This window comes from Pelodiscus sinensis, chromosome 16 (genome assembly GCF_052426305.1).
Source record: "Pelodiscus sinensis isolate ZL-2025 chromosome 16, ASM5242630v1, whole genome shotgun sequence".
NCBI lineage: Eukaryota > Metazoa > Chordata > Testudines > Trionychidae > Pelodiscus > Pelodiscus sinensis.
In genome coordinates, this window is record NC_143067.1 from 40,299,337 (window position 1) to 40,319,009 (window position 19,673).

At 52.9% G+C, this 19,673-nt stretch overlaps 1 protein-coding gene across 6 annotated transcripts in view; it reads right to left on the bottom strand.

Annotated features, from left to right (window-relative positions):
• Positions 1 to 19,673, bottom strand: part of NRG2 (neuregulin 2) — a 198,824-nt gene that overhangs the window by 118,768 nt on the left and 60,383 nt on the right. The window contains exon 1 of one of the 6 annotated variants that reach the window (XM_075900100.2): positions 4,448 to 5,395. The exons of the other annotated variants lie outside the window; for them this stretch is intronic. Coding sequence (XP_075756215.1) covers positions 4,448 to 4,535 — 88 coding nt within the window. The 5' untranslated portion in view covers positions 4,536 to 5,395. Of the gene's footprint in view, positions 1 to 4,447; positions 5,396 to 19,673 lie in introns of those variants that run through there. 6 annotated transcript variants of the gene reach the window in all.

A 19,673-nucleotide genomic window follows, 5' to 3' on the forward strand; every position in this document is an offset into this window, starting at 1 on the left:
TGCTGAAGCATAGCGCTCCCTAAAATTCAATAAATACATGGCCAAATTCATTCCTGGGGATACATCCACTTACCGCCCCCCCCTTAAAACACCCAGAGGAACTGCAAAGAGAGAAAAGCTGAATAGGTCTAAGGAGCTCTGGACAGATTTCTTCCTTCCTCAGTACTTCTCCATCAAGAACAAACAGGCCTGGCTCCTGAGGTCGATCCTGCTTTGGGGTCTTCCCATCTTCATGGACCCATTTCAGGCTTAGCGCATGCCCTGCCATTTGGCAAAGTGCTTAGAACTAAGCCTACCCCAGGATAATACTTACCGCAAGGGGGCGTTCTTACCTACGCGGCACTGGGGAGTAAATCGTATCCGTCGAGAATTACTGGGCGAATCAGAGTTCACCTTCGTGCTCGGGTCTGATGCTCCACTCTTGGGAGATTCGTAATGTGGACAATTAGACTGACCCTTCTATTTCTAACCTGACGCTCTTCACCAAAGCACAGAAGAGCCGCAGAAAGACTTTCTCTCTCATGCAGATTGTCTCTGCCTGCTGACATCTCCCAGAGGGACATTACGATCAAATCCCGACTCTTGTGAAAACCACACACATAGAAGGACGCATCTGTTGCCATGTTCTTCAGAAGGGAGCGTTGGAAACCGTCCCTCCTCACTCCCGTTACACCCTGATTTTCAGAGTTTACCCTTCCCAGCATGATTCGCGGTCTCCCTGCCTGATCGCCAATGGGGAACAGCCCACAATTCTGCACACACAATAGTTTCCGTGCAGCCACCAGAATGGAAGAGAGAACGCATGGAACTGCTCAGGAACTCAGCAAAAAGGTACTGCCCATTTCTCTTTGTCTTTCCCTTGCAAATTGCCCTCGAGCCCACAGCTGAGGGTCCCAACCTCTCGGGATTCCTCCCGTCTGGAAGTCTGGCTTCTCTTCCCCTTGTTTACGATGCTATAAACGCTTCCGTGCACCCTCGAGGGAACTAGGCGCTCTCCAGTGCCCTGGCATCATGCCATCTCCCCCTTGTTCATCCTAACAAGGAGGCTTCCACACAACCTTTGCTCCCCTGGTCGCGGCTCTTCTGGCAGCTGGTCTCCAGCTCTGGGAAGATTTTTTTCCCCTCCGGTCACCAGTGACTTTGGCCCTGTTCTCCGAGGTCCGTCCCATAAGTGTCACAGCAGGAAGGAGACTGGCAACAACCTCCCAAAATCTTGTCCTTCGCCACCCACCGCCCTCTCAGCTGCACTCCCACGGAGGCATTTTCCTCCAGACCTGCATCCCCCAAGTCTTCCACCCCAGCCTGCTGCAAGAGCAGTGGGCAGAACCGGCAGGGCGTGCCTTCCCTCGGTTCCTCATCCGCACACGGGGCTAGCCCGCCCCGGAGGTCAGCCTGCCGCTTGTGCTTTTTGCATGTCCGTGGACGCCTAAAGCCAACAGGAGCTGAAATCTGTGCTGGGAAACTCTTCCCCTAAGTTACAACCCTTCACCGGTGCTCCCGCCGGCAGTGCTTCCATGCTGGAGAGGGAGGCCGCAACTGACAGATCTGGAGACTAAACTGTCCCTGTATCACCCAGCGCAGGTCCCGCTGCTGACTCACAAGAGGAATTTGTGTGAGCACTTGCAAAGATCTATAGACACCTCTCTGCTGGAAGCAACAGAGCCCCCCAAACGTCATTTCACATTGGTCACCAAGGAGTAACAATATGGTAACAGCACAGAGTCACTGAGATTGGAACCAATGACCCTTTGGTTACAGGCTCTATCCCCCATTCCTAGTCCCCTTTTCGATGCCTCTGCCCTTGTACATTCCTATAGTTTCTCAGCCTGCTCCAGGTATATTAAATGAGAAAGCAGATACATTAGGTTTAACTTTTTCCTCTATCACGCTCTGGAAAATCAGAGCTTGTTCCCGCGTTTGTCACACAGTCGGCAGTCAGAAAGACCGTTCCCACAGGGCCCATCAGGCCTCACGGATCTCCCCTTCCAGGGGGTGTCCCAGGCTTGGCTACGGAGCCCTGGACACGAACCCCCCCCTCCCCACCCCCCCGGAGGGCTAGTTCTCCTCACACACTGGGGAGGAGAGGCCTTGCAGGCTCCATCAAGCAGGACTGCGTGAGGAGAGACTCCGGCCTTGTGTGCTAGGCCAGTAAGACATCTGCTTAGTACGAAGGAAGGCCCGCACTCTCGCTCGCTGCTGCCTGGGGAGAGCCAGAGCTGGAGGAGCCGAATTTGGTACCTTCATATTCCGGGGGGGGGGGGGGGGGAAGAGGGCCCAAGCCCCAGCTACTCAGACGTATTTAAGTACCCAACTTGCACACCTTTCTATGGGAGTTAGGAGCTTAATACCTCAGAGGCAATGGGACAGGGTGTTTAGCCCCCCCCCCCCCCCCCACATGATGCCTTCCTTTGTCTTCCCAGGGACCTTTCCGGGTTCTCCCAAGGGTGACAGGGTGGGAAGGGAGAGAACTGCCCTGCATGCAACTCCCAGTCAGATCAGCAGCAACACGGGGCACGTTTCTCCTCCCCAGGGAACCGCACTTGCTGGGAAATGGGTCCCCAGAGTGCCGGGGCACACCCTGCTGGAGGGCGAGTCGGGGGCAGCAGAAAGGAACCAGGCCAACCCCGGACCCTGGACCTCTCCAGGCTGGCCCTAGGGTAGGGGGCTACAGGTGGGGCCCTTTTCTCATTTGCTTTTCCCTCGGTCTCACTTGGAGCTTTGCACAGGAGGGCTGAAACCAACAGAGACATCACCCCACCAATGTTCCCTCTAATTTTTTCAGTCCCTGGGTGGAATAAAATTTTGTTCTGTGCACTGAGACATGTGCAGATGGGCACCACCAGTGGAAACACCGGCTGCCAGCTGCAGGAACTGTGGGTGCTCTGCTAATCAGCTGGGCGGCATTTGACTCTCTCCTGGGCTGCTGCCCAAGCTCTCAGCTTAGAGCCCACCTCCCCCAGGGCCAGGCACCCCCCGCCTGCAGCTCCCCTCCCCTAGGGCCAGACACCCCCCTCCTGCAGCTCTCCTCCCCCAGGGCCAGGCACCCCCCCTCCTGTAGCTCCTCTCCCCCAGGGCCAGGCACACCCCCCACCGCCTGCAGCCCCTCTACTCCAGAACCGGGCCCCTGCCTCCTGCCACCCCCATCCCAGATCCTGCCCCCCACCCACCACAGCCCAACCACATAGTGTTAGGTACCCCCCCATGTACCCTAATCACAACCCAACTCCCCAGGCACTGCCCCTCCCCAGTTGCGCATGGGACAGGGCAGACGCCACTCCCACCCTCCCATTGCTCTGAAACAGCTGCCCCATCATGGGAGTGTTTATTTGTGAATCGGAACTTTCTCCCTCCTCCAGCAGCTGGTTTTTAGTCCTGCAGCAAACACGGACCCTTCTGTTCATGGCACCACAACGTAGCAGCTTGGACAGCACCCCGCACAGCCCCTCTCCTGGCTTCCCAACATGGTCACGCGGCCTGGGCACAGGCGGGAGACAGGGGGACAGCCCTGAAAAGATGATGAGCGAAGGCAGAGACAAATGCTGCCATCAGTTACACCAGGGAAAACCCAGGGCAAGTCTGTTCAGAGCTGTGGGAAGAACAGAATGTGGGTCACAAGCTAGGAACCCCCGTAGAGCTAAGCCATTGGAAAGTTTACCCCAGGACAGGAGTCCAGCTTCTAGTTTCTCTTCATACCAGTAAAAAGCAAAACCATTACAAAGCCGCGACACTGTCCAGATAAATTACCAGACACAGCACATCAGTAACCCCCAGGAACAATGGAGGCAAGCGAGAAAGAGAGATACCACACTGCTACGTCGCCACCAGAACAGTCGTATTGTCCATTCTTCCCCAGCACAAAACAGTGCTGCAGAAAACACTATGAATGCAACGCAGCATGACCGTCCTCCCATCATCAGCTAAGCAACTACAGTGCTAGGTGCAGGGACCAGCCAGCACATCTTGCAGCGCCTGTAATTAACAATCCACTACCAAACCCAAGCATGGAGGTTTCCACTACACGTGCTTTTAGCTGACATGCAATACAGTTGCTTGAATAACGATGCAGTAAATTAAATCAGATTTGGTCTATGATCGTTCATCTATCCCAAGGTATATCCCCCCATGCCTGACCAGAGACTTTTGAATTGTACCTTAGGAAAAGAAAAAAAAGGATTAACTTGAAACCCTGTAATTAGTATGTCCCGACTGGAAAGATCAGGAGTGCTGCTATTTCTAGAGAACACACTGCCCCAAATTCTAGCTGGATTAGCAAGGAGGAGGATTTGAGAAAGCAAGATTTCTACCTGCCTCAGATATGAATGAGATGGAGACAGATTGGCTTGATAGATGCTATTTATTACTGCGGTGGACTCATGCAATCTACAAGTACACACTTGCCAGAGGGGGTTTTTTAATTGCAGTAAAATTTGTTAAAAATTGAAAGTACCTTTTCCTGGGTCTGGTTCTTTTTCCCTTTCTTTCCCTTCTTTGTTCTTTTTGCCCTTTCCTCTCCCTTTCCTCTTGTTCTCAGGCATTCTGGACAGATCAAGTGTCTACAGTCTCAGGGAAAAAACAGTCCCCACCAGATCTAAATGCCCCACCACTGCTACGCCAAGCCTCACTTGCCAACTGCAACTTCCGACTGTTCTTATATTGTTTCTGACACAGGCAACACCCCCAACACTCCACGGGGTGGAGAAGCAAAACTTAACTATTTGCTTACTGCTGCCCCCGTTGTCAGACACCTAAAGAGAGGCAGGAATTATAGTGGGAAGGGAAGGAGAGGGAGAGCAGGGGAAACGCAGAGCTAATTTCACTCGGCTGCGATCAGAGCTGTCTTGACAATGTTAAATCCAGCTGCTTATATTTCCCTCACTGTGATTCTGCCTCTGGCCGGGCATACGGAACAGCTCCAAGAGGCAGCAGGATGTTACAGCCGTTTTTTCAGCTGGATTTTTTTTCTGTACCTGAGATCAAACAAAATGTAAATATAAGCCAAAGGCAGCAGCTCCCAGGAATGCGAGGCAGCATCGGGACTCAAGAGTCTCTCTGGGATGCTAACCGAGCATAGAATGGATGAGGTGGGTGGATGGAGGTGGCTTTACAAGTACCACTTCCGTGGCCTTGGATCCGGGACTGCCCGGGAACTAGCCCAGTTCCCTGCACAAGTCAGTGACCCAAAGGCTGCTCTAACACCCAGGAGCCATGGCAGAGTGAGAAATACCTACTGTGTCCTCCCCATTTCCCTTGAGAGTGGCCCAGGGACGAGATGGTTGTGTGATGTAGCCCAGATATGCTGCCTTAACACTCCTGGGGACTTCATGCCAGGAAAATCCCTAGCAGCCCATTAAACCTACTTCTCATCTCACAGATAACGCCCAAAAGGACGAGCATGATCACCTCGTCTGACTTCCTGCACATCGCCGGTCCAGCCCAAAGCTGATCTTAGAAATTAGGAAAAACCAAACAAACAGCCCCTCCGCTCTTCCGTCCTTGCAAAGTCTTCTCCTGGTGCACGTGAACATGAAGTTGGATTTTATAACAGCACAGCCTGGCCCTTCAGGGTAGGTCTGCAGCTGGCCCACATCAGCAGACTCGGGCTCGCAGGGCTCCGGCTGACGGGCTGTTTAATAGCAGCATAGACGTATGGCACAGAAGTCACGGGAGGCAAAGCTCGGGGCCTGTCTGCTTGAGGAATCAGGGCAAGCCTTTTCACACTCTGGAATGCTGGTACATATAGGACTTTGCATGGACAATCACTTAACAGAAGAGCTGAGGGGCTGTTTGTTTGGTTTCTCCTAATTTCTAAGGTAAGCTACACATGCCCGTTTCTCCTTCCCTCCCTCACAAATTAGGGTCTAAACTACAGTTAAAAAGACATCAGCTTCTTCTGCAGGATGGGCCATGGGTTGCTTGCAGCTTTAAACTAGTGCAAATGGTGGATTCTTTGTCATTTTAAGTCTTTAAATCTTGCTTTGAGGGCTTCAGTTAAAGAGACACCGTCTATATTGTATATGGCAGACTCTGGGGGGAGTGTTGGTGGGACTATGGCAAGAAATGTTTTCCAGAATTTTTTTTCAAGCCAATGAATAATCACAGATTTATTTATTTTTTAATTTCAACATTTTTCTCTTGCAAGGGTGAATGCACATCCAACCCCTGTGCACACAGGAAAGCCAGGGTACCAGATAGCAAAGGTGGATAAAAACAAAAATGAAAGGGTCCATCTTAGCCTCAGTGTCCTAGCCGTGGGAAATGCAAACAGCAAAAAAACCAGCATCCGTGGCACAAAACAAAATAGATCCGTGGACATTCTTGCAGTGTTAATGATCGACTCTGTGGCATGAATCAGAAATCACTCCCGGATATGAATTTTATCTTGGCAGGTACCGATCTTACATTCAGGTATGAATCTTGCTTTCACATCCAAATGGGCAAGCCCCTTGTACAGGCATCCGCATATCTAGATCTAGTTGCAGGGTCAGGGCTAATAAAACCCCTTTCCTGCTGAACAATCTGAATGCGCTTCTAATGACAACAAATGGTAAGGCCGTAATAATACTTCAGAACTCACATGGCTAGATTCGTGTGATGGAACATCCTTACTGCAAAGGAATTCAGATCTTGTGTATAGTACCTTATCTTATCTGCACAGGCTTTAATAGTTATGTTCTCACCAGTCACTTAATGGTCAGCTTGAAACGGCATTGAAGACTTACTCGTAAATGTTGTTGTCGTTTTCCATTGAACCTGTGACGTACTTGGCAGTTATTTTCTGCTCACTGCAGCCATCTTACCTTTAACAAAGGGAGGGGCTATAGATCGGAATTACCGTATAGCTAAACTGAATTGATCCATAGCTAAACTGCAGCCACTTCTGGGGTGAACTGTACCAGTGCCCTGTAACACTCCACAACAATAGCCAACGGTAGGACATAAGCAGAGGGTTCCAACCCACAAAGGCTTATGCACAACAGGACTTGGCGTTGCTCTTGCTGAAACAGACTAACGCGGCTTCTGGAGCCAGCTCTGAGCAAGGTTCTCTGACTTGTCCACACTGGGGCCATGTGTTATGGCTGGTTGGGGGAACAGTGGGAAATACTTGCAGGGTTTCCTGAAGGTGCGCAACGCTGCGGCTCCCGGCCTGTATCTTCCTACATCGCTATGGTGAGCGAGGTGCAGCCAGTCACCAGTTACCCTCCACTCAAACTCTACCAAGCACCGGAGAGGAGAGAAATAAAGAGCTGTAATAACCAGGCTCTCTCTTAGCCCTGTCTCCTTATGTGCATTGAATAGAGCGGGGGCAAGCCAGGGGACAGACCCTCCCACACAAGAATCCTTGGAGCCAAGTCACTGAAGAGCAACCTTGACTGCTGTCTGCAGGACGACCACCAACCATGTGACGGGCAGTACTGAGACAGAGGTGCCCTCCTGCCAACCCCAGGTCTGTCCCCAGAAGGACCAGGGTCAAGGGGATCTGAGCCAGCTAGGTACTCAGAGTTGTCTCGGTCTACAATCCTACCCTACAGATGGCTCAATCCTGGATGGGCCAACGACTGGATTGTCAGTCGCAGGTGACACTTGCAAGGACGGCTGCGCTGTAGCTTCCTTTAGAGACGCTGGCAAGCCCTGCACCGTTTCACTCCGCCCTGCACCGTTTCACTCCGCCCGTTCTGAGCGCTCAGAAACATGCAGCGCTGGCTTGTCTCCAATAAGTTCCAGCTGACCAACACCTGGCCTCCACTTGGAGCGCAAATGGAACGTTGCCGTCCCCGTATCTGCCGCCTGCAGGCCTTGTGGCGCTTAGCGCGAGGCTACCCATGCGTGCGAAGACAGTGCCGAGACACACGCGGGTTCTTCTCAATGACAGATAAGGGAATTCCGGCTCAGCCGGAGCGTAGTCCCCCGTGGAACCAAACAGGGAGTAGCTCCCGCTCTCTCTCTGCATGGGACAGTTTACCAGAGGCAATCTTTCTCCAGTCCTTCTTCAAGCGCCATGTCTGAGAGCAAGGCCTTGTTTACAAGTGAAACTGGACCAGTTTAATTCAGTTTGGAAACTGATTCAGTTCAATTGGTGCAGCCTGTGCACATAGATAATCACTTGCTATTGATTTAGCTGGACTCGATCCCTACCAGCTTAGCCCTCCTCTCCCTCCGAGTGCCCTCTAGTTTCCCCTGTTCGTTCCTCACAGAGCTTAGCGAGCTTCGCGCTTTCCTTCCAAACGATCTTCCCTGGTTTGTGTCCCCACTTCACCCCTACTGCAGTCACCTGAACAACGTATACGGGAAGCAAATCAACGGAGCCCTGGCTGGCCCAGAGCCCAACAACCGGTCGGGCTGACCCGAGAGCCAGTGGGTTGCAAATCCCAGGCCTTCTTGTGTGTCCTTGATATGTTGGTGCAGCTGCTATGGCCAAGCACACTGCAGCCTGCTCCAGAGAAAGCGGGAATTTACCTTCAGCAGTGTTTACACTTAGGTGATAGCAACGTGGCCTCTCTCCCACGGCCCTAGGGGCCAGCCTTCATGCTGAGGGCTGCAAGCCGGCGTAGGCCCTGCGTAGGCTCACGGACTGAGCCTGAAGCAAGAGATGCATTGCAAGGCTTGAGCTGCCTTGGGAGCAAGACAACCCTCAGCTAGTGCAGCACGGCCGGCCTGGCTGCAGCGCTGCCTCCCCTCGCCCGGCCCCATGCGCGCCCCAGGTGAGCTGCGATCTGAGGCCGGGCGGTGCTCTCCCATGCCAGCGGACCGAGTTCTGCAGGGCCCTGCCTTGGGCCAACCCACAGGCTATGGTGAGGCGCTCGCTTGTCGCGGTGGCACGTGTCAGATTCCGTAGCCAGGCAGCCCGGCCAGAGAGAAAGCAGGTTTGCTCCCAGCATGCCGCCCCGCCCCGCCCGCAATGCATGAACATGCCAAACACCGCCAAGCCCAGCGAGCTGAGGGTGGCAGCACACGGAGGAAGTGGGGGGGAGTGGGACTAGGTAAAGGAAGGTCCATTCTGCAATCTAGAGCCTCTGCCTTCCAACAACCCCATTGTCCAGGAGCCACAGGTCAGATCTGCCTGTGAGTCGTCTCAGGAGTGCAGCGCGGCACGTACATCTCGGGGGGCAGCAGGTTTCTCGGCACAGACTTCAACGGGATCCACGCACCCTGCAGTTCTGGCACCACGTGCTGCCTGCATTCTTCCAGCGGGCCCCACGGCTATCGCAGAGTGACGCAGCGTTGGGACATGGGAGCGAGGACCCGGCTCCGAGCAGAAGAGGAATGGCCGTGTCTAGGAGCTTCGGAGGAGGGGGTTTCGTTGCATTTCTAACAGGAATAGAACACACTTGGCAACGACACAAAATCTTCCCCAGAAACATCTCTGGCCGTCCGTGAAGAGCAAAGTCCCTGCGGACTACCCCCGGTGGGCTAGATGGGGCAAAACGCTGTTCTGTGTGCGTTGGCGCCACACTCCAGAATCTGACATGCTACAGGGAAATAAAATCTACATAAACTGCCTTTTGAGCTCCATTTGAGATCTCACGCTTCACCTTTCCCCGCTTGTTGGCTCAGGAATGGACTCCCTAAGGGAAGCAGCGGGAACTCTACTGCTCAGGATATTCCAAGCAAGCCTGGACAAACGACTGGAAGGAACAGCTCTGCATCGGCGTAGGGGAGACGATATTTTGCAGACGGCATTTTCCTTATAAACCTCTCTTGTTCCAAAGACACTGAACATTTGCAACTAGCTTTTTTCGTTCCAAACCCTCCCAGCCAACACTTCGACACGCTGCAGCGACCCACTGCACCCGGGCAAAACGACGCCATATTCCACAGGGGAAACTGGGCAGTGGACAAGAGCAGTCCCAGGCAGAACCTGGCCAGGACCCAGCAATGTTGCTCCTTGTCATGGCTCCTTCCCCACTCTAGCACGATAAATGCAGAAGTGGGGGCCAGCCAGTGTACCCCAAAACCTTATCTCCCAGGCTTTGGTATAAAACTTCCCCCCAACATCGTAAAACCCTCGATTTTGGGGATAGACTCTCCACTGTCACCACCCAAATTAATAAAGAAACCAGGGGAGAGATCATTTGGGAAAATCTCACCCCTAAAGTAAAAAGCAGGACACCGCCACTAATCAATGGCAGGTTAACAAAAGGAAAAGAGAAAACTTTTATTATCACCACAATCTTCCTGTTGCAAGCATAATGACTAGATGGAAAGGTCACAAAATATACTCATGGAGCAACTCCATGGGCCTAGAACTTAGTTACAAAGAAAAGCCAAACATCTTTTAAACAGTGCACAGACATCAGATCCCAGACCCAAGCCATAAACAATAAAACCTAATGGATTTATCTCAACTTTATCCTACTTACAGACAGTGAAGAAAGGGTCTTTGTTTGGAGGGAGACGTAGTGCCTGTCCCCCTCAATAGCTGGAGAGAACTGCCCAGAACAAAGGAGGGAAAAACCAAAAATTCCTTTGTCCCAGTTTGAAATTCCTACCTACATTCCTATTGGCCACTCCACCTGGCTAGGTAAGGGGCATAGTTAACCCCTTAGTCCCCAGGCTGCTGGCTAACTCTCAAGATCATACAGGACTATGTATGTACACTTCCTGTATTTTGTTCCAGCTACCCTAGACTAACACGGCTACATTTCTATCACTATTCTCAAGATCATGACACTCCTCTTGCAGGCTCTGCCATGGGATCTTGTGTGACCCAAAGCGGCCAGGCCACCATGTCTATGTCTTATTGGGAAGACGATGCCTGCAACAGCACAAGGCTGGCAATTCAGTGCAGCATCATTGGGTTTGTGCTGACTTGCTGCCCAGGACAGACAGGGACCTCACACTGTAGCTTGTCTTCCCGCACCGCACGTTTGCAAGCTTCTTTCAATCACTCCGCCATCTTCCCTGACTCTGTGTCACTTTTGATCCTTCCCCTTTTCTCTTTCTCCCCATGTTGAGACTGTCCCTCAGTCCTGCCATAATACTCCCACGGCCTGTCAGTCCATTTCGCTCTACTCTCCCTGCTTGCGCCATGTTGTGACACTGTTACAGGCTCCTCTCCGGAGGCCCAGGCCCTTGGCTCACCCCCTACTCCAACGCACCCGAAATGGACTCGCAAAACCATCTGCCATGCCCCTGCCCCAGCTGACCACATCCCGTCCTATTTAAACCCCTTCAAAGCCTTCTCCTCCTCGCCTCTAGACACGCAAAAGCTTTTACAGTTCAACGCCAGCCAAACTGCTAAAGTGTAAGACGCCCGGGTCAGCTCCTAGTTCGGAGGGAGCTACAGCAAGGGGCGCATTTCTCAGTGGAGCCGTTTCTCGCGGGTCTCAATTCACCGGAAGAGAGAGAAGACAGCGAGGAAGTATTGACGGGGGGGGCGGATAACCCCACATGGACCGAAACCTGCGCAGCTGCACCTGGTAGCTCAAGTTTGCTCTGGCGTTCCCACTCTGAGGAGCTGACAGGAGCAAGATGGAGGCAGAACTATGCAAAAGCTACCAGAGTAGAGTTAGCTGCTGTAGGGGGCCTTGAAAAGGGAGCAAAATTTCAGCCCGGTGGGTCGGTACTCTGCCAACCAGTGGAGCACAGGGGTGAGCCGAAGGGTGGGTAGAAGTTACTTAAGATGATATTCTGGTCTGTGGGTCTGAGGCACTCAAGGGAGCAGCCCTACCTGCCACTGCTGTGGAAGAAGAGAGATGCCAAAGAGGAACCTCGACGTGTCGACTTCTGCCACGGCGCTGCACGGGACACTGGTACCCCAGAAAAGGCGAAGCCAGCATGCGACCTGGCTGGAAGAACAAGCCCCCTTGGTAGCAGACGCTGACACCCTGAGGAGCAGAAGTGAAGGAGAGTCGCCAAAATGCCACGTCCGGCCGGAGGGGCAGCCCAGAACAACGAGCGGGTGAGAGGAAATCGTGTGGGTCAGTGAGGGGCCAAGGAGAATCCACAGGACTTCCTTCCTGCAAGGCAGTCGCAGAATGGACAGGCGGGAGAACTACCAAGCACATGCTGAACGAGATGAAGCCCCGACAGCACGTCAGCCTTTTACTGCCTCCCTTCTCCTAACTTCCCTTCCACTAACCGCACATAGCGAGGGCCAAACAGCCTTCCGGGCTGGCTCCGCTGACGTCGGGGACCTGTGCACGCTTTGTTCCTTCATTGTGCCTGTCTTGGACGGTTATTTCATCCGGCCCCTTTGTCACTTTTGCTTCCCTCCCTCATTTGTCTTGTCCGTCAGTAGCTCACTCCCTGAGCAAGGTCCCAGGGTAGCCGCAGCCTCAGCGTGGAAGCAGGAATCATCTGCGTCTGGTTCCATGATTTGCTTTGTGGTCTCATGCCTGTGAAGGCACGGCTCAGCAGTGCCACAACCCATCTGACTTGTCATCTGCTCTCAGCCCTCATCGGTGTCCGTGCTATCGCTTTCTAAACCGTTCCCTGGCATTACACAATTGCTTTCAGAATTATTCTTGCCCAAAGGTATTAGCTGAGTCGTCACAGATGTCAAACCCACATTATTAATTTCTGCTCATCCTCCAGCCTCTCTGCCTCTTTTCTTGCTGTTCTCCCAGGGCATTTGCAACATCTCTTCTAAAAGGTAATTAAGATGTTTCCTACTTCCTCCTCTCGATTGCTTGGGAGATAAACATCAAAACAGGTCCCAGAACAGCCCCCTGGAGGGTTCTACCTGCTACCCTCCCTGCCCCAGCCTAGATGCAGCTGTCATTCACCCACCAAGAAGTCCTTGGCCCTTGTCACAAGAGATGTATCCAGCCCAATTTGAACGGATGTCTCAACTAAGATCCTTGTTATACCATATCACACTCTTCACTCAAAGCTAGTGATTTTCTATCTCCTGCTTTCCTTTAATTGTTTAATTACGCAGGAAGACGCTGTTGCTATAGTCTGTTTCTTATACACCCCATGGTGCCTGCTTCCAATGCCATTATCCTCCAAGGCCTTGTCTACACTAAAAGGAAGATTGCTGCTGCTGCAATCAATCTTCCAGTCTAGTTAAGACTCGCTCAGTCAAACTCAGAAGGCACGCCCACCAGCATCCAGCACTCCTCCTCTGGCAAGGAACAAGGAAAGCCAACGGGAGCATTTGCTCCTGTCGGCCTCCTGCTGTACGGACGCTGCCAAGCTCGGCTTAAGGAAAGATGACTCCAGCTATGTATCCTATGTAGCTAGAGTTGTGTACCTTAAATTGCGTGGCCAGGTCTAGTGTAGACCCCAGACACACATCACACCTGTCTCATCCACACCCACCCATTCCTTCCCCCATCACACCTGCCTCATCCCTTCTGCCCCCAAGCATTCCTCCCCCCACATCACACCTGTCTCATCCACACCCACCCATTCCTTCCCCCATCACACCTGCCTCATCCCTTCTGCCCCCACCCATTCCTCCCCCCATCACACCTGCCTCATCCCTTCTGCCCCCAACCATTCCTCCCTCCACATCACACCTGCCTCATCCGTTCTGCACCCACCCATTCCTCCCCCATCACACCTGCCTCATCCCTTCTGCCCCCACCCATTCCTCCCCCCACATCACACCTGCCTCATCCCTTCTGCCCCCACCCATTCCTCCCCCCACATCACACCTGCCTCATCCCTTCTGCCCCCACCCATTCCTCCCCCCACATCACACCTGCCTCATCCCTTCTGCCCCCACCCATTCCTCCCCCCACATCACACCTGCCTCATCCGTTTTGCTCCCACCCATTCCTCCCCCCATCACACCTGCCTCATCCGTTTTGCCCCCCCACCCCCCCCATTCCTCCCCCGTCACACCTGACTCATCCCTTCTGCACCCACCTATTCCTCCCCCATCACACCTGCCTCATCCCTTCTGCCCCCACCCATTCCTCCTCCCACATCACACCTGCCTCATCCCTTCTGCCCCCACCCATTCCTCCTCCCATCACACCTGCCTCATCCCTTCTGCCCCCACCCATTCCTCCTCCCATCACACCTGCCTCATCCCTTCTGCACCCACCCATTCCTCCTCCCATCACACCTGCCTCATCCCTTCTGCACCCACCCATTCCTCCCCCCACATCACACCTGCCTCATCCCTTCTGCACCCACCCATTCCTCCCCCCACATCACACCTGCCTCATCCCTTCTGCACCCACCCATTCCTCCCCCATCACACCTGCCTCATCCCTTCTGCCCCCAGCCCTTCCACATCCACCCCTTTCTTCCCCCACACACATCACAGCTGCCCCCTCCACGCCTGCCCATTCCAAACTTGTCCACTGCATGACTACACCCAGGAGGGGGCGCTGCTGCTGACAGGACTGCCCCCAACACAGGTGATTGGCACGTGTGCTAGTGTGGCAGTAACCGGCAAAGCAGAGCTGGTGTGAGCAGTGAATGGCCTCTCCCTAACCAGGCTGCAGGAGGATTCAACCCAGCAACACACTCTCACTCCGACCTGCATTTCTTCCCCTCTGTGAGCCTGCCAGTAAGTCCCGGCTCCCTGAGGGCATCGCTCTAATTCCAGAGGTCCCACTCTCACCTATGCAAGCCGTGGTTAGCTGGCCTCTGGCCTGTGCGATCCAGACTAAATGACCACAAAGGTCCTGTCTGGCATGGAAGAGTTCGAGATTATTACTGGACTGAGCAAGCCATGCCATCTGGTTACCAGAGACATTCGGCACCCAAATGGGGCTTCGCTCAGGTTTCACTCTGAATTGCTAGTCCAGTTTTAGCCTGTGTAAAGTGCCACATATGTGTATGGCACTATTAAAAGTACTGTAACAATTCATAATTATAATACGATAATGGAATGTTAATAAATCTACAGAGGCTTAGTAGGAATGAGATCCCTGGTGTAAGATTCTATAGGCTGAATTAATTGTTCTACACAAAGGTTATCTTAGTACATTCAACTCTGCAGCATGCAGCTGGTTTGCACTAGGGGAAGCGGTAGATTTTCTGGAACTTGAAGTATTTCAATCAAGAGCTGACGATTTCAGTAACTCAGCCAGGACACATCTTCCCCACGTGGAAGATTGACGCTGCCATGGTCGATCTTCCGGGGTTCAATTTAGCAGCTCTAGTATAGACCCACTAAATCGATCTCAGAAGGCACCCCCGTCAGCACTAGTACTCCTGCACCTCACAAGGAGCTGCGTGGTCCAGGCAGAAATGCGAAGTAAGATACATCAACTCCAGGATCTGCGTATCTTCAACTTTCCGATGTGGGGTAGAGGTTCTTGGCCTATTATAGGAGCAGGTGAGTGAGTTTCTGTGGCCTGTAATATTCAGAAGATCAGGCTCACTTCTGTCCTTAAAGTCTAAGAGGACATTTCCATCAGGGAATATTTCACAGGCAAGGGGTCTCTTCTGAGGTTTCTGGACATCTAGAAATTGCAAATGAAATACTTTGCTCAATTTATTTGGACACTTCCATTTCCAGTGATAGCCAAAACTCAAAAGTTTGGAGGCTTAAAAAAACATTTGGTAAAAGGGAGACATGAAAGAAAAAAAACTAGGCTGATCCAATTCTAGACCTCAGTCAAGACTCAAGGAAAGGGACAGGTCTTTGTATTTATTTAATGACGTTCCCCAATTCATACAGCGATGATATTAAAACAAGAACGGAATTTGTTACTTCCCGGTGATTTTTTAAAAATGGAAAGAAATCCTTTCCATAGCAAACCACAGAGAGCTCTGGAATCCCACATAAAAATTATGTAGCCCAACACATTTCTTCAAATCAATCAGAAAGCCGCTGGTTCCTGGCTTCCCAGCCTAGAGCTAGTTTAATAGCTAGAGCTGGATGAATTAATTATATGTTACAAATGAATTAACTGAGGAATTGAAGCCTTCTTCCTGTTTGTGAAATGTTCCTGAACCACCCCGGGTCTCTATAAACGTCTTCAGTCCTCGTGAACATTTGAGAAATAGCTGATGTGGAGAAGCGTCGGCCCTTGGCTTCCCCTATCGGTTTTTCGCTCTTCGCAGATAGCTGAAGGCATGAACCTGCACCAGTCAATGTGAGACATGCATCCAGGGCAACAGCTTTCCCCTGGCATGGTTTCTACTCCCAAAGGGAAGCATTTTAAGCATGGGAAGAGAGACTGGGCAGCCATCGGGACAGCAGCCATTAGTACAAGCAGAAATTGACATGCAGGGTTACATGCACCCCAGAGAGCTAAGCCAGAAGGTTGACTGATGCCTACGCTGAGCACAGACAATCTGCACAGATGTGAAAGACAAGAGACACACATCTGATGGGACAATGCACGGCCTGGCCCCTGCAGGGATCGGGATGGGGATTTCCTGCATCCCTCACCAATGCATTGCGGAGCAGGGTCAAGCTTCTTCCTCTGAAGCTTCAGGAATGGCCACAGCCGGACACAGGACACGGGACAGGGAAGGCCGGGGCACTGAGCAGAACATATTGCCTTTGCATAAATCCATGGCAGGCCCACGCCCTGAATGCCGCATCCAGCTGTGGTCATCCCATCGCAAAAAAAGGTATCTTGGAGAAGGTTCAGAAATGGGCAACAAAAATGATTAAGGGTTTGGAACAGCTGCTATGCAAGGGAAGATTAATCAGACTGGGACTATTCAACCTGGAAAAGAGGTGGCTGAGGGGCGATATGATTAAGATCCATGAAATCATGACTGTTGGGGAGAAAGTAGATAAAGTGTCATTAACTCCATTTCATAACACAAGAACTAGAGGTCACCAAATGAAATGAATAGGCAGCAGATTTAAACAAGCAAAAGGAAGTAACTCTTTACACAGTGCAGCGTCAACCTGTGGAACTCCTTGCCAGAGGATGTTGTGAAGGTCAAGACTATAGTGTTCAAAAGAGAGCTAGATACATTCATGGAGGACAGGACCATCGATGGCTGTTAGCCAGGCTGGGCTGGGATGGTTCCCTGGCCTCTGTTTGTCACAGGCGGGGAATGGGCGATGGGAGGGATCAGTTGAGGATTCCCTGTTCTGTTCATTCCCTCTGGGGCACCTGGCACTGGCCACGGTGGGCAGACAGGACGCTGGGCTCTATGGACTTTGGTCTGACCCCGTGTGGCCGTTCTGACATTCTTTGTGTCCTGTGGGCTGACACACGTTGGCCTCACTTCGGTTGTCGGGCTGAGTGTGCGGGTGCTGTGGGAGGGGTTAGTGGCCTGGGCCCCACAAGATTGGCACCTTGGGCCAGGGATCCCTTCTCCAGCCTTACGACCCTTAGGACACGCTTCTGTTCCTCGCTTTCTTGCGCTGCTCGTTCTGGAGCATCTTCTGCGTTCGAGATTTCTGGAGAATCAGTTACGTTTCAGCAGGCACGGGTACAATCTCATCTAAGCACAAATGCTCTGAAGGAGCAGAATTCCTGGCACCACAGTCCTCCAATCTCCCCCACCTCCCATTCTCTTTTCCCCTCCTGGGTGATGAATTATTTCTCAGGCAGGGAATTGCTCAACCATCTTGTTCTATTTTAATTAGCCTAGCTAATAGCTTCCCTGCCTTATTCTCTTGCCCATAACTCTTCTGTTTAGCATCATGAAGTGTTTGTTCTTCCTTTTGTGTTATAATGAAATTGTAATGACCTTCTCTGGCATCCATTTCACCCTTAATAGCCCGAGATTTAGGTAACAAAAGCCCGCCTTCCGTCTGCTCTCTCGTTTTAACAGAAACGTTCTGCTTCTCTTTTCCTTCTTCTCTGAGGATGGAAAATTCAGGACATGCAGTCATTGCCCTCCAAAGCTCCCCAGGAAGCAGAAGGATGTAGCACAAGGGGTATAATGGATAATGCCTAGAAAGAACTCAGGGCCCAACTCTGCCCCTAAAGGGTGGGATTCTCCCCAGAGCAGAAACGCACAAAATCCAAGCATCCCTAAGTCTTGGAGAGTCAAAATACAAGGTGAGACTGAAACAGTTCACAAGCATGGGGCGGAGGCCACCACCCTGATGCGGCTTCTCCCCGTCAGGCTCCAGAAGTGCCCATGCCTGGGGTCAGCGAGAGATGCAGGAAATCTCCACATCCAGACCCTGCTAAGGAAACTTCCCAGCCAACCTCACACCCCTTTCCCTGGACTCAGCCTGCCCATGTCCTGCCATTTGACAGATCCGCAGCCCCAGCTGACCCAAGCCAGCTTGGGGGTGGGGGGGGGGTTCTTACTGCAGGATAGGCACAGCCAAAGAGAGACCAGCGTGTGTCTTCAGGCCCTGCTGCTGTCTTGGAAAGCGCTTGTCTCTGCCTCTGCCCTTCTCGGCTCTCTGTGGCCAGGGCCGTGCTGTAGCTTGGGCAGACAGCGAGCAGCGCTCGAGCCAGCGCACTGAAAGCAACCAGTGTGCATGGCAGGGAAGCCGACAGGACTCTGCACCCCTGGCACCATGGAGGGGACCTGCCTCATGCCCCTGAATGGGATGAGGCCTTGGGTGGAAGGGGCGGGGCGGGGGCAGCCAGCCCTCAGCACTGCCAAAACCACACGGTGTCCCCCCACCCACTGGTCCCCAGAGCCAGCTGCACCGTGCAGCCTATGTCTGGGACAGGGATTCTGCATAGCATGCACAAATACAAAGACAAATTTACATGTTTATTGTCTTCTCTGACGGGATCGACCGGGCCTGCCAGCATGGGTGGGGGAATCAGGCTGGCCCTGCCCACACTCCACCCCTAAGCCCGTTCCTGCGGTTCCCTCCTTCCTGGTTCCTGCTCTACCGTAGCCCAGGCTGGCAAGGGCGGGGGTGAGATGTGGGGCAGCTGCGGATGGGGCCTCGCCACCTGCACAGGGCGCTGGGACGGTGCCATCTTGCTGCCCCGTGCTACAAGGCTGGGGTTGAAGTTGGCAGCCTGCCGGGAGCTCTAGGGCTGGGGGTGCTCGGGCGGCCCCGGGCTGAGATGGGGGGGCTGTGAGGGGTGCACTCTGAGCTCCTGCATGGGAGGGGAGGCAGAAGGGGGCAAGGGGTGAGGACTCAGACAGAAGAGGCTGGGACAGAGGCTAGTTGCCCCAAAGGGCGGTACAGTGGCCTCCCGTGCCTACAAATCGTGCATCCAAGGGGTGACCTGGGCTAGAAATGCAATACAAAGCAAGGCTTTCCGCCCCTTCTCAAATGCAAGGGGGCACCACAGACCCTCCCCGCCTGTGCCCCATTTGGTCTCAGGCTGGCCATGCCGGAGATATGCTGTGAGGAGACGGAAGGGCAAAGGGAGGGATTCTCCCCAACGGCAGAGCTGGGAATGCTGCCTCCTGGCAACTGTCTCCCACCAGAATCAAGTGGGACTCGGTGGCGGCTTAGGAAAATAGAGCAGAAACCAGCAGGGAGTAACGAGAGCAGAATTCTCCCAAATGAGAAACAGAGAAATGGAACGGTAGCCCGCAGAGAGCAACCAGCGCCACGACGTCCAGGCAGGAGCTGGGAAATGGAAATCAGACGGACCCCAGCGTGCAAACTGCATTCGCATTCACTCTCCTCCGGGAGCACATGGAATACGAACTGACGAAGGCCACTGACGCAGCGGCGTTCAGGAGATACCTGGTGCGGTTTCTGGGGAGGGAGAGGATTAAGGCATCTGGGGAAGAAGCCGGATGGTGGGATTAGGCTGAAACCATAAACGACTCAGTGTGTTGGCCAAGATGGTCTTTTTCCGCAGCTAGGATCTGTGCTCTTATCTGGATAGAAAAATTCCTGCCTCTCCCACGGTTCAGTC